Source organism: Pristis pectinata, chromosome 2 (assembly GCF_009764475.1).
Source record: "Pristis pectinata isolate sPriPec2 chromosome 2, sPriPec2.1.pri, whole genome shotgun sequence".
NCBI classification, from domain to species: Eukaryota; Metazoa; Chordata; class Chondrichthyes; order Rhinopristiformes; family Pristidae; genus Pristis; species Pristis pectinata.
In genome coordinates this window covers 31034763-31050457 of record NC_067406.1, presented here as the reverse complement: position 1 = coordinate 31050457, position 15695 = coordinate 31034763, and the positions used below count along the sequence as shown (strand labels likewise).

Sequence of the window (15695 nt, the reverse complement as noted above, 5' to 3'; positions counted from 1 at the left end):
TGCATTGAAAGATGGGCAGAGAATTCACTTTGCATGAGTGAGATTCCCTGTGAATCCAGTTATAGTTTTCTGTCATTTCTAGAGCATCTTTAAATGCCTTAGTGTTATCAGACAATTTAGCCCAAGGCAAATATGGAAATAATTGGTTTGAAAAAGTTTGGTTGAAGTAAGTTTTAAGGAATGTCAAAAGAAGAAAGGGAGGAGGAAAGACACCAGTTTAGGGAAAGTATTCCAGATCTTGGGGCCAATGTATTGGTTTATTATTGTCACTTGTACCAAGGTACGGTGAAAAACTAGTCTTGCATACTGATCGTACAGGTCAATTCATTACACAGTGCAGTTACATTGGGTTAGTACAGAGTGCATTGATGTAGTACAGGTAAAAACAATACCAGTACAGAATAAAGTGTCACAGCTACAGACAGAGTGCAGTGCAGGTAGACAATTAGGTGTAAGGTCACAACAAGGTAGATTGTGAGGTCAGAGTCCATCTCATCATATTAGGGAACCATTCAATAGTCTTATCACAGTGGGATAGAAGCTGTCCTTAAGCCTGGTGGTATATGCCCTCAGGCACCTCTATCTTCTACCCGATGGAAGAGGAGAGAAGAGAGAATGACCTGGGTGGGTGGGGTCTTTGATTATGCTGGCTGCTTCACCAAGGCAACAAGAAGTAAAGACAGATTCCAAGGAGAGGAGGCTGGTTTCAGTGATGTGCTGGGCTGTGTCCACAACTCTCTGCAGTTTCTTGCAGTCCTGGGCAGAGCAGTTGCCATACCAAGCCCTGATGCATCCAGATAGGATGCTTTCTATGGTGCATCGATAAAAGTTGGTGAGTGCCAAAGGGGACGTGCCAAATTTCTTTAGCCTCCTGAGGAAGTAGAGGCACTGGTGAGCTTTCTTGGCCGTGGCATCTACATGATTTGACTAGGTCAGGCTATTGGTGATGTTCACTCCCAGGAACTTGAAGCTGTCAACCCTCTCGACCTAAGCATCGTTGATGCAGACAGGTGCATGTACACCGCCCCCTTTCCTGAAGTCAATGACCAGCTCTTTTGTTTTGTTGACATTGAGGGAAAGGTTGTCGTCATGACACCATTCCCCTAAGCTCTCTATCTCTTTCTTGTACCTGACTCGTCGTTGTTTGAGATATGGCCTACTACGGTGGTATCATCTGCAAACTTGTAGATGGAGTTAGTATATAGGGGGTAGAGTAGAGGGCTGAGCACGCAGCCTTGTGGGGCACCAGTGTTGAGCATAATCGTGCTGGAGGTGTTGCTGCCTATCCTCACTGATTGCGGTCTGTTGGTCAGAACGTCAAGGATCCAGTTGCAGAGGGAGGTGTTGAGTCCCTGGTCTCAGAGTTTGGTGATGAGTTTGCTTGGAATTATAGTATTGAAGGCAGAGCTGTAGTCAATAAACAATAGTGTAACATAGGTGTCTTTACTGTCCAGATGCTCCAGAGCTGAGTGTAGGACCACGGAGATGGTATCCGCTATAGACCTGTTTCAGTGATAGGTGAATTGCAGTAAGTCAAGGTTTTCCGGGAGGCTAGAGTTAATGTGTGCCATGACCAGCCTCTCAAAGCACTTTGTGACGGTGGATGTCAGAGCCACTGGTTGGTAGTCATTACAATGAAATGAATGAAAATTTACTAAAATTAGTGGTAGTGTGTCTAAAACTTGTAAAGCACAAATTCCAGAATTGGAGGAGCTCTGAGATCTTGTGTGTCTAGAGGAGGTTAGTGTCCTATGAGGCCTTAGAGATTTGAAAAGAATGTTCAGAATTTTGCACTTTAAAGCACTGTTCAACTGCCAGCCCCTAATAGGTCGGTGACCATTTGGGTTGATGGGTGAAAGGGACTTGGTGAGGTTAGAACACAGGAATCAGAGGTTTTAGATGAGGGCCTCTTTATGGAGGGTAAAGAGTGGAAGGCTGGTTAAAACAGCATTGGAATACATAATACAAAGGCAATGCCTTGCTTATACTCTGGTTCTGAGGTGGTTGAGGAGGCCCATGTTGAAGCTCATGTCACACATAGTATGAACAAGGACAACTTAAACTCCTTAAGCACACACCATACACATTTCATTGCCGCTTGGTCAACATCCATTTCACTTGTGTTTTCAACCAACAATGTAATTGTTTGAATACCATCCAAGCATCTGGAAGGAATTGTGCATAATGTTGCACAATCTTTTGAAATGACACAAGTTCTGCTATGGACTGATGGATGAACTAGCTCACTTAAAGCTGTTGAGCAAACAAAACCTCATATTTAAGCTTGCATGCCAAATTGCTCCATTCATGGAAATGGCATCCAAAAATGCTTGATTCTTCCACACAAGTAACTGGAATTATTGCATTCTCTAGTCCGATTGGGGGCATAGTCCAATGCTACAAGAGTCCAAAAAGTCCAGGTGAGATCAATTCAGTCAACTGTTATCATTGTAATGACCATCAATTACCAAATTCTTGTCAATTTAGAATAGCAGTGTTTCAGTTGCCAAACCAAAGGTCACATTTTGACAATCTGTTGATAATAGATGAAGAGAAGAGATACAGGAATCTCATTTGAAAAAAATTGGAACTGATAACAGAAGAGAAGACTTGATGGTTTGTAAGTTTATTCTGACAATTAGGAACTTGGATTGTATAGTATCTGTACCACAATCAGCAGCAAGGATACAGACCTTGGAATTAAGTTGTTTTAATAGCAACCAGTGCATTGACGTGTGAATTGATACTATGGCAGATTAGTCATGACCCTTAGTCTAAGAGATTCAGCATTCACTATTTTCTGAGAGCACCATCAAACCAAAGGCCCACTCTGCTTTAAAATAGTAAGATGATATGTTTGGGGACAGCTCCGCTGACTACATACAAAAATAGTTTAACACCACCAGACCAGTTAAAAAGGGATCTGGATGCACTCCAACAAAATGATGTGCTTGTGAAAGTGGCTGGTTGTATGAATGACACTAATTAACATTGTGCTCAAGGCAAAAAGTGTTAAGAAGCAGCCATAAGACAGAGGTATAAAGTTTAAGATATAGTAATGATTAATACAAACAAGAACTAGCCTTCAAACATTTTTCAAATACAACTTGCCATCTGTAATTGGTTTTGAAATTACAAGGACAGCCACAAAAACCACATGACCGTGATCCAAGGTGTTCAACAAGGATTCTTCCCAGGGCAGCAATGGCTAACAGGAGGGGACATAATTTTGAGGTGATTGGAGGAAGGTACAAGGGGGGATGTCGGGCTAAGTTTTTTTTTACATAGAGTGGTGGGTGTGTGGAACGCACTGCCTGCAGAGGTTGTGGGGGCAGATACATTAGGGACATTTAAGAGACTCTCAGATAAATACATGTTAGAGAAATAGGGAGCTACGTCGGAGGGAGGGGTTAGACAGAGCTTAGAGCAGGATAAAATGTTAGCACAGCATTGTGGGCCAAAGGGCCTGTACTGTAGTGTTCTATATAAAAACAAATGGTATTGTCTATGAAGAGAGCAGACTACAGGGTCAATGCAGGAGTCCACTTAAGAGATGTGCTTTAGAAACTAACATGACTATATCAGCATGTCATATACTTCTGGACCAATGTACACCCAGAGCTTTGCTCTTTTACAGTCCTGCAGGTGCACCACATGGATTTTGAGCCTCTGACCTAGCTGCCTTTAACCTGGGATGTTATTAATTTTCTGATAACGTGGAATTGCTTTTATTATAAGAGCTGAATTATTGTTGATTTGCATCATACAAGATAAATCTTCTGATACAGCCAGCTGATATAGTCATTTTGCCCCTGCAGTGATGCAGGTAACTTGGTATAAATGACAATTCAACATTGTTTTCCTCCACTGTTGTGGCTCACCGTGCACTACATTTTTATTGATACACTGTAGTAACTTTCCATTGAGCTTCTCACATAGAGAAATCTCTGGGCTGGGGAAGAGCTGTACAGTGAGCCAAAGAAGGAAGATGATGGCTCCCTTTCACATTCAGCAGGCAGTAATAAGGAAAACAGGAGGATCTGGGCAGTCAGTCAATGTGTGGAGAAATTGCTTCCAGTACCCAGCAATGGTCTGCATTCACAGTGCTGAGCCCCATGACTCAGCACTGAGTGGCCCTGGCCCACCCAATGCCAGCTATCCTGGGCAGCATCTCCTCCACACCAAGTCATCGAGTGATTCATTACTGGAGAAACTCCAGGTTCCTGGTGTAGCAGTGGGGAAGACAGGGGTTTGTGCCAGGATCCTGGTACAGCAGCACTGTCAGTAACAAAGCTTTCCTGTAAAATTCTCTGTATATAAAGCTATAATGACCTCTTCAAGTGCTGATTCCATTAATGGTCTAGTTGGTGCATTCATTTAGTGCTCAGTAAATGAGATGCCAGCATAGAGGTTTTGTTTTAAAGGGCAAGATGCTAACTATTTGTTCACTGACTCTAAGTTTTTGGTTCAAGTTGAATGTGAAAGTCTCTTGTACAATTTGAGAACTAGCACACCATATGACAGGTGCACAGTAAGATCAAAAAGTGAATTCATACTTAAATACAGATAAGGCAGTACGTTCCTTAATTATGGGCAGTCTTGGTTTGGGCTGGAGATATGACTGCAATTTAATTTAAAGGAATATGACATGAATGTTATTACTAGTTTGGCTCAATATTGGAGACTTATCAGATGGAGGAGTAGCTGGTTGCCAGAGAACAGAATGTACTGGGGGCAAGAACATTAATTAAACATAGGAAATAAGAAATGAACCAAAGTGTTAAATACTGTCATTGGCTTTGATTCCCATCATAATTGGATGCCTGACAAACAATGTGACACATTAAAGGCAGTGATGAGAAGAGCCGAGTGGGATCAGCATGTGGAACCTGTTGTGTGTTGTCACATCTTTAGGTCATCCACGTATGTTTTCTGTTGTTCCCAATGCATTGGTGATAATTTTCATGAACAGCAGGGTATGTAGGATTTTTGGTACTGGCAAAAATAAGGTGGTAGTGGATTGAAGAAACAGTGGGTATCAAAATGTATGCTGAAAGAAAACACAAATTTGAAAAAGGTTCCAATCACAGAAGTTATTGAAGTTAAACACGGATATTTTCATGTGCTTCTGAAAATTTCCCGTGCCCTGTTTCCTAAAGTGGATGTGATTAGGGTGCAGGGATGTGCGATTCAACCATAATATTACAATTGGTGGGCTCCTAGCAACTGCTTGAAGTCAGTCCATTCTATGGCTGGTATTGTAACGGTGAGCACCTTGAGTAAAACTTTTCCCCTTATCACTACCCACCTCTGGCATGTGAAGCTGGTTTTGCTATTGCAAGGTTCCAAAGAAATTGGCTCAAATGTTGGGGAGTTGTTTTGTGGAAAATTGACTGAATTCTGACTAAATCCTAAATGTAGCTAAATAGTTAATTCGACTCTCAGGGATTTTAAAAAAAGAGATTTCATGTGGTGGGTGAGATTTTTGATTGCACTTTGGGATGATAGGGCAGCACTTTTAAAGCGCTGGCTGGGAAAGAGAGAATGAATGAACCAGGCATTTTAGCAGGATGGAATGCAGGCTGCAGAGTCCAGGTGAGTAGAAGTTTGAGGATGGTAGTCAGGAATTCAACACGGACGGGATTAGTGGGAAAAAATGGACCAAGAGTTGGGTGACTGGAAATGGGTGATGTGCTTGAGATGAATGTTGGTGGTGTTAATTATCACTGCAATTTTTGGATTACCAAGGATAGAGTCTGGCCATCTATCTGCCTCCGCTAACTGTATGATTGCCTTTGTTATATTAATGGCCAAACGTTCCATTTTGCTTAAGTGGAAGGATCCAATACCCCCTACTACTTCTCAATGGTTCTCTCAAACTATATCATGTTTAAACTTGGAAAAAATTACGAGTGGTACTGTTGATCCTTCGCTTAAATTTAAGGAAGTTTGGAGTCCATTTATTCAATATTTTCACATGATATAGATCCCCTTGTAATAACCTTTCAACTTAGAGGAATGGAGTTGATGACATAATATTGCTGTTTCTACTGAGAAATTTTAGCCCAGCTTTTTTTTTGTTGTTTTTTGAAATTTTTTTTTGTTTAGCTTAGTTTGGTTTGATGTATTGTTTATAATTTTTCTTATTGTTTTGGGGTTTTTTCTTTCTTTTATATTTGTATAATAAATCTTTTTCTTTCCTTTTATATTATATTCATTCACAAAGAGATTGTTGGATCTACAGATTTTTTTATACTTTATTGTTCTTTATGATTATCCGTGCCATGATTGTTCTGATCTCTTTGTATTACATGTGCAAACATTGATGTTATATATTAATCCGTATTTATTTGAAAACTAATAAAAAGATTGAAAAAGAAAAGAAAGGAATTCAACATGGAGGGGATTAGTGGGAAAAAATGAACCGAGAGTTGGGTGACCGGAAATGGGTGATGTGCTCGAGATGAATGTTGGTGGTGTTAATACAATGGATATTGGGTTTGATAAACTTATCAAACCTCCACTAATGTTTTAAAAACTTCCATGAATTAATCAGTCTGATGGTCAATGCAACTAGTGACTCAGGAGAAAAATAGGCAGGAAAATCTTTTGGTTTTAATTTATCTGTTTTGTTCATTTGCTTTTTGTATAAAACAACAAATTGGATCCAATAAGATTAGTATTGGATTAAGGCAAACAGTTGGAAGTGGGAGGTTGTGTGACAAAATTTCCAAGAGTAATATGTGAACAGTTGGCAGAGTGGAGGTTAGACTAGGTTAAACAAAATTGAGTTTGATTTGGTAGTGTATAAAGTGGATTGGCATCATGGCTGAAGATTATTTTTGCAACATTTACAGATGATGAAGTTGTCCTATGATTTAAAATCAATGATTTTGGGATATTACAAAATTTTGTTAATGTTAATTTGACAAACATGTGTTTGTCAGATTAAAATTAACAAAATTTTGTAATATCCCAAAAACAAAATGTTCTTGGGCAATCATGTATAATAAAAATGCTGCTACTTGTATTCAGTCACATGTACTATGTCCTAATTATATATAAGAAGTAATGTTAACAATATCACATTCGGTTTCTTCGGTCTCAAAGCAAAGATAAAATGATCACATGGAAATGGAGTTCTTTCCCTTATCCCTCCTTGTTTAATCCTGTTTTCCATTAAGTACAGGATCCTCCTGAGGTCTGGTTCTACAAGCTTTGTGTGTGCCAGAACTGAGAATGCTGCAGCCAAGGCTGCTTTGCTTATCATTGGGCACCCATAGATGCATTTACCATTTATGAGATAACAATCTGCTCATGGGCCAAGGCTGTCAGAGCCAGCTGACGTGCAGTTCTGACCTGGCTAAAACACAAGGGCATACTAATGATCAAGTCTGGGATTATCCTAGTCTGTAAATTACAACTTCATAACCACTACAGCTTTACCAACCAAGTCACCAATCTACTGTAAAGCATTCTGTGACTGATGAGAATGCCGCGATCTACATTAAACAATTTGGCTTGCTTGTCTTTTGCTTCCACAGGCTAGACATAAGATGGACAAAATGGTCAATAATCGGTTGTGTGAAGTCCTACACGATGGCAGGTATTATGAATTTCTAAATCTAAATATTAAATTGTATACGGTCTCTATCAAGTCTTTGGTATCAGTTGTAAGTGACATAATCGTCTGAGAACGTTTTGTGGATTTTTGCAAAGCTTTCTGATAAACCATGCTGAACTCCTGCAAGAAATCCTCTGATTCATCACAGGTAATGAGGCAAGCTTAGTCCCACTGTTTAAGTTTGCAGTTTTGAAATAATCATGAAAATGACTAAATGTGGTTGGGATGTGGACATCACAGGCAAAATCATTGTTAATTGCCCATCCTTAATTGCCCTTAAACTGAGAAACCCACTTAGCCATTTTAGACAGTAACTGAAGGTTAGCCACATTTACTTTCGTTGCAGGATGGTAGACTTTCTTGAAGAACACTGATATAGCAAAGTTTTTGCAGAAATCCCCAAGTTTCACTGCCACTAGCACTAGCTTTTTATTCTGAATTTATCTACTTGAATATAAATTCTCCAGCTACTCTGGACGCATTCAGCCTTGTGTCTCCCAATCAGTAATCCAGGACTTTGAGCATTCATCTGGAGTCTTAACCATGACATTTCTGTAACCCATGTCATTTGCTGCCCTCTGTTGTAATGAGAAATGACAACATTCCCCTTGTGTTATCCCTCCCACAAGTGCATCAAAGCTACAGTGAATTAACATTTTACTTATTGATTTTGTTTTATTCAAACAAAAAAAAACCTTCATAATGGGAAAACTCCAGAAGGCACATTTATAACTTAAGTAACTTGTGTATAAAAATAATTGAAGAATGCTCGAGTCTCCTAAGAGCAAAATGTGAATTGCATTTCAACGGAATGAAATTTACATATTCAGTGCAAAAGAAAATTTGTTGAAATTAGACAGCAAATGCCAAGATAAATCTACCCTGCAGCAAGTGGTCATTCCTGTTGTGAAATGGACCAGAAAAAATATAGGAAAACTGCCAAGCAGAATTGTAGACTGTGCTGGTAACAGGTTGGCTTCCCCTAATGATGAGTAAGCATTTTGTCTGTGAAATAGAAGTTAAAAGTTAAGGTTTTCTGTTTCAGTCAGATATTTTTGGGCTCTTTTTGTTTTTGCTGAGCTATAATAATAAATAATTTTAACATCTTTAGGTTTAAACAATCAAAATGGAGGGATATCAGAGTTGGAGATATTGTACGGTTGAAGAGGGATGATTTTATTCCTGTAAGTTTCATTCTTACAAAAGGATATGTTAATAAATTCCTCAAATTTTGTTAGGATTTATATATTGTGCAAATATAAATATACTTCTAATTTTATTTAGGCTGATATACTACTGCTGTCCAGTTCAGAGCCTAACAGTTTATGCTATGTAGAAACAGCTGAACTTGATGGGTAAGAATTTTTGTTTGGAACAAGTCTTTATTTGGGATCTTTGCACCTACTGTTCTATCTGGCATCATAATCATACAGCATGGAAACAGGCCCCTTGGCCCAACTTGTTCATGCCAGCTGTGTTGCCCAGCAAACTAGTCCCATCTGCTCACATCTACCCCATAGCCCTCTAAACCTCTCCCATCCATGTACTTATCTTGATGGCTTTTAACTGTTGCCTGCCTCAAACACTACAGCTCATTCCAAATACAAACCACTTTTTGTGAAAAGAAGCTGCCCTGATGTCCCTTTTTAAATTGTCGAGAAGCCAAGAGTCCTGTTTCTGTGCTGTGTGACTCTATGACTCTTGTACGCACTTATCCAGACTAGTTTTTGTGCTGAAGATTTGGCAAGTGGTGCTCCTTCTGACAAGACATATGTGTTGCTAAGGCTGTTTCCTGCTGTGAGATAATTGATTTCAGGAAGTGAAATGTCATCACACTGGTGATGACAGAGGATTTTTAGGTTGTAAATCATAATGGAGGTGGCATTGTCATTTGCTGTACCTGATGCTGTTCAGAGATATGCAAGCTCCATTGTATTGGTTTATTACTGTCACTTGTACCGAGGTACAGTGAAAAGCTTGTCTTACAAACCGATCGTACAGGTCAGTTCATTACATAGTGCAGTTACATTGAGTTAGTACAGAGTGCATTGATGTAGTACAGGTAAAAAAATAACAGTATAGAGTAAAGTGTCACAGCTACAGAGAAAGTGCAGTGCAATAAGGTGCAAGGTCACAACAAGGTAGATCGTGAGGCCATAGTCTATCTCATTGTAGAAGGGAACTGTTCAATAGTCTTATCACAGTGGGGTAGAAGCTGTCCTTAAGTCTGGTGGTACGTGCCCTCAGGCTCCTGTATCTTCTACCCGATGGAAGATGTCCTGGGTTGTCATGAAAATATCAATGAAAATATGCATGTATTTTTAAAGAAGCATTTAAGTCTGCAATGACAACTTTTAAAAGACAGTTGGACATGTACATGTATAGGAAAGGTTTAGAAGGTTATGGGCCAAATACTGGCAAAGGGGACTAGCTAGGATGGGCATCTTGGTTGGCATGGGCCAGATGGGCCGAAGGTCCTGTTTCCATGCTGTACCTCTATGACCTTATGACTCTTGTCAAGAAGCCAAGATAATTCCCAGCTTTCAATGAAGTCTTATAATCTTGGCTGTTCTATTGAACCACAAAGGAAAGGTGTTTTATTTACACTGACGGGCAGTGTTGTTTGTGAAGTCCTGACAAAATTTGCTATAGGTTACTGGTGTTTCATACGTCTCCAAGTAACCCTAATTTTCCCCTTTTTTTTTCTTGTGTGACTGCCTGGAATTAGAGTAACATGTACGTATTGGGTGGGACATAGGCTAAAGTTAACAATTGCCAAAAATGTGCAGATAATCCACAGAATGTAACTCCCACTCTGTCTAGTGCACTAAATGGCAGCGAACAGAATTGTATGAGGACACTTTGGGGAAAAGGTGCATCTTGACTCCATTGAAAGACACATTAAATTCATTTGCAATAAAGTAGAAGTTAATTATTATCACATACCAAAAGGAAATGGTTTTTCTCTGTTGGCATAAGGTTCATGAAGGAAATGGGGTGTTAATCATGTGTTCTATCTATAATTCTCTACTCTGGAATGTTAACTAATATTGCAAAGTAGAAAACTAAAACAAGGTTGAATTATTTTCCATTGTTGTTCATCGTTAATGGATCTCAATTCATCATGCTTTCAGTGAAACTAACCTGAAGTTTAAAATGTCGTTGGAAGTTACAGACAGACTGCTTAAGAAGGAAAAGGATTTGGAAACATTTGATGGTATGTTTACTACAAGTAGTGTGATCACCATGCTTTTTACACTTGTAAAAGCAGTATTACTTCCAAGAAATCTGTATTCAGTTGCCTTACTTCCACTGATGAAGGAAGAGCCCTCACCATTCAACACGCTTGGAGCTGCTTACAGACTTTGCACACTTTTCAGTGGAAACTTGCAGCTCTTTCCTTTTTAGTGGAGCTGCCTCAAAAGGGGCTGTGTGTGTGGTGGAGCTAGAAAGCAACTGCAATATTCTTTAACCAGAAAGATTGAATTTTCAAGGGAATCTAGGAAAGCAAACTTTAAAAGCAGACATAAACAAAGCTCAAGTGGCATATAAAATGGGCAGATCTGTTTTTGTTTTAACGGCAAGCTGGGTGAGCTCTCAACCCTAAACATTTAAGTCAGCCATGGTGTTTCTGAACTCCTGGCCTCTTTTTCCTGTTAAATGGGAATTGTCTTTGCTCCAAAGTCCATTTTATAAATGTACTGCTTAAGCTATCACAAATTTAGTTCCTTCCTTTAGTAGTGTCGCACACAATTTTTCATTAGTGGATGTTTCCTTTTGGTTGATATAAAAAGGAAGCCATTGTCTTTGCTCCAGGTTTAATTGAATGTGAAGAGCCAAATAATCGTCTGGACAAGTTTGTAGGCACTCTGTATTGGAGGAACCAAAGTTATCCTCTGGATGTAAATTCAATCCTACTACGTGGCTGCACAGTCCGCAACACCGAAACGACCCACGGAATTGTAATATTTGCAGGTATTTATTCTTTTGGTGGACTCTGGGCTGCTGTCATTACTGCTTGAAGGTGTGCAAGCATAAGAGATATAGTATGCTTGGACACTTTCCTCTAGTAGTGTAATATTCCTTTAATAGCTGAAGTGTAGAATAGAGAAGCAAGGAGGTTATGCTAGAAATTACACAGTAATAGTTAGACTAGTGGGTATTGTTCTGGTCATCTTACAAGAAAGATATGATTGTACTGGAGAGGATGCAAAGGAAAGTTACAAAGATGTTGTTGGGATTGGAAAATTGTAACTGTGAGAAAATATTGGATACGCGGTTCTTTTTCTTTAGGAAAAGAGTAGGCTGAGGGGAGATTTTAAAAGGGGTGTTTTAAATGGATGGGACTAGATAGAGTAAATAGGAAAGACCTATTTCCTTTAGCTGAAGGATCAGGACCCTAGGGAGTGTGGGGAAGGAGCATAGATTTCAAGTACATGGTTCAGGACTAGAGGTGAAATTTTCACACTGAGGGTAGTAGGGGTCTAAAATTTATTTCCTGAAAGAGAGATCCTCATCACATTTAAACAATACTTGAATATGTACTTGAAGAGCTATGATTGGCAGGGTCATGGACCTTGGGCTGAAAGGCAGGATTAGGTTGGGTAGTTTGTTATTCATATTTCAATAGCTCTACTTCTAAACAATTCTACATGAATATGTTGCAGCTGAAGTTGAACTATGAGATTGAGAGTTGATCAAAAATTATGTGAATTACAAATTATTTTCATTGCTCTTCCTTCAATTTGGCAATGCATCATAAAATATTAATATTTTAGGGTTTGGATGTTTGTTCTAATTCTCTTAGCAAGGATGGTAAAATAACAATGACTTGATTGGAAAGCCTTTATCTTAAAAAAAAAACCCTGGTGCACATTGTATTATGTCTTGCAGGTGCTGACACCAAAATCATGAGGAATGGTGGAAAAACTAACTTCAAGAGGACCAAAATTGACCAGCTGATGAATTATATGGTTTACATGGTAAAAAAAAATGCATGTTATTCTGCAGATCTGAAGTATCTTAGTTTACTGGAATAAGTGACCTACATGGTAGTTTAATTTTCTTTTAGATCTTCATTTTGCTCATTCTTTCATCAACTGGTCTTGCCATTGGACACACATTCTGGCAAAGTGAAATTGGCAATTTCAGCCAGTCATGGTACCTCGATGATGGGGAAACGGACCCACCTACTTACAGAGGTTTCATTACCTTTTGGGGTTATATCATTGTTATGAACACCATGGTACCCATTTCACTTTATGTAAGGTAAGTGTTTCTTGTATTGTTGTGTTAGAACTGTGCCTTCATAGAAGGAAATAGTTCCTGAATCATGCAAGCTGAAAGATAAGCTCATTCTCAATGCTATGGAACAATGCTAAGGAAGTGATTTTAGTTCTACCCCAAGATCTAACATCATACTGACAGAAAATACTGGAAACACTCAGCAGATCAGACAACATCTGTGGATGTGAAGCAGAGTTAGTGTTCTGATGAAGGGTCTCAGATCTGAAATATTAATTCTGTTTCTCTTTCCACAGATGTCTCCTGACCAGCTGAGTGTTTACAGCAATTTTTATTTCAGATTTCCAGCCTCAGCTTTTTCTTCATCTAATATGTGTAATGGATTGGTGATTACTTCCTTTGCTGTCATTTCTGATGTCATGAGGAGCTGTTTTTGCTCTTCTGGCCATAACAGCTTCCTGCAGTAGTCCCTTAACTCAGTTTGTCTCTTGCTGAAACCTTCATGAATTTTTTTTCCTTTCCATATGAATTTTTTCTAAGTAGTCAACCTCCTACATGCCAGCCACCATAAATATTGAGTCATCCAAATCTCTCCTGGCTGTGTCCTAACTTGAACCAAATTCCATTCGCCCAACTTCCTTGTCTACCCTTTGCTTTCCCACTTCAACACCTGCTCTGTTTTTTAAAAAAAAATTGCTTTGAGAAACAAAGGACTGCAGATGCTGGAATCTAGATGAAAAACATTATGATGCTGGAGGAACTCGGCAGGTCAGGCAAGATCCATGGAGAAAAGCAGATGGTCAATGTTTCAGGTCAGGACCTTTCTTCAGAACTGAAGATGGGAAAGGGGAAGCCCAGTATATAGGAGGGAAAAGCAAGGCAGTGATAGGTGGACAAAAGAGGGGAGGTGGGGTGGGCACAAGGTGGTGGGTGATAGGCAGATGCAGGTAAGAGAGTGATAGGCAGGTGTGGGGGAGGAGGGGAGAGCAGATCCACTGGGGAATGGGTCAAAGCCAAGGGAGGGGTGGGGTGTAAGAAAACCTTTTTTTGACCCATCCCCTGCTGGATCTACTCTCCCCTCCTCCTCCACACCTGCCTATCACTATCTCTTACCTGCATCTACCTATCACCACCTTGTGCCCACCCTGCCTCCCCTCTTTTGTCCACCTATCACTGCTCTGCTTTACCCTTCTGTATATTGGGCTTCCTCTTAAAAAAAAATTTGCTTTGTTGTTTTAAAAACCATCCATGATCTCACCAAGTCTCTCACCACCCCTCCCATCATCTCTCTAATCTCCTCCAGACCTGTAACTTTCTAAGCGTTTTTCTAACTCTGGTTTAGATAAGGTAGGATATTTATTTATTAGTCACATGTACATTGAAACACACAGTAAAATGCGTCTTTTTGCGTTACTGAGAATGTGCTAGTGAGAAGCCCACAAGTGTTGCCACTCTTCCGGTGCCAACATAGCACACCCACAGCTCCTAACCTGTATGTTTTTGGGACGTGTGAGGAAACCGGAGCACCCGGAGGAAACCCACGCAGACATGGGGAGAATGTACAAACTCCTTACAGACAGCGGCGGAATTGAACCCGGGTCGCTGGTGCTGTAATAGTGTTACGCTAACCGCTACACTACCATGCCTCCCATTTAGTAACCATTCCCAGGTTTTAAAGCTTCACAATTGTGACTGTTATCAGGCCCAAATATCTGCAATTCAGTCACTAAACTATTCTTCCTCTCACTCTTCCTTCCTCATTTTTATTTTTATTGAAGCTACTTAAAAGTTTTACTTTTAAGCTCTCTCTCTTCATGTGACTCAGTGTATAATTTTGAAAGTGCTTCTGTTAAGGTTCTTGGGAATTTTGTTATTTGAATGGCACCTTATTACTACTAAGAGGTAGTTAGTAATGGTTGTACGATCAAGAAATGAAACGCAAACACAATATATATGATGTATGCATTTTACCAAACAAAATATATTTCACTTCTTAAAAAAGAGACAATAGCATTTGGGATGATTATTGGCAAGTACGATATCTGTTGCCTAATGTTCAATAGAATCTCTTCTCCCTCAGTGTTGAAGTGATCCGCATGGGTCAAAGTTATTTGATAAACTGGGATCTCCAGATGTACTATGCTGAAAAAGATACTCCAGCCAAAGCCCGCACAACCACATTGACTGAACAACTTGGACAGATAGAGTACATCTTCTCTGATAAGACGGGAACTCTTACACAGAACATCATGGCATTTAAGAAGTGTAGTATCAATGGCACAACATATGGTAAGTTTCATTATGTATCTCCTCATGTTGTTTCCACCTCTAATTAATTCTTCCCAACTTGCTCTCATCCTTCAATTGTTGCCTTTCACATGCATGCAACACTACTCCAGCCACTGGAAAAAATATAAACTTAGAATGGGACAGGCCATTCGGCCCACGATTTTGTGCTGATCTTGATGCCAATTGATACTAAATGTCCTCTTCCTGTACATCATCCATACCCCTCCATTTCCTTCATATTCATGTGTCTAACTAAAAACCCCTTCAACTCCACCAAGCTGCCTTCTTCCCCTGCTACCCCTGGTAACTCATTCCAGAGACCTACCACTCTCTGTGTAATTTAAAAAAAACTTGCCCTTCATATCACCTTTAAACTTAAAAGCATGACCTCTGGTATTTGACATTTCAATTCTGGGTAAAAGCTTCTGACTGTCTACCCTATCTATGCCTCTCATAATCTTAAAAAACCTCTGTCAGATCTCTCATCAGCCTCTGATGCTCTAGGGAGAACAACTCAAATTTGTCCAACCTTTCCTTG

The 15695-nt window shown here is 39.6% G+C and overlaps 1 protein-coding gene across 5 annotated transcripts in view; it reads left to right on the top strand.

Moving 5' to 3' along the window:
* Positions 1-15695, top strand: part of atp8b1 (ATPase phospholipid transporting 8B1) — a 150414-nt gene that overhangs the window by 103030 nt on the left and 31689 nt on the right. For all 5 annotated transcript variants that reach the window (XM_052044204.1, XM_052044231.1, XM_052044212.1 and 2 more), the window contains exons 6-13: positions 7545-7606; positions 8736-8808; positions 8909-8979; positions 10759-10841; positions 11441-11599; positions 12518-12606; positions 12696-12892; positions 14949-15157. In XM_052044204.1, the coding sequence (XP_051900164.1) occupies positions 7545-7606; positions 8736-8808; positions 8909-8979; positions 10759-10841; positions 11441-11599; positions 12518-12606; positions 12696-12892; positions 14949-15157 (943 nt within the window). The remainder of the gene's footprint in view (positions 1-7544; positions 7607-8735; positions 8809-8908; positions 8980-10758; positions 10842-11440; positions 11600-12517; positions 12607-12695; positions 12893-14948; positions 15158-15695) is intronic.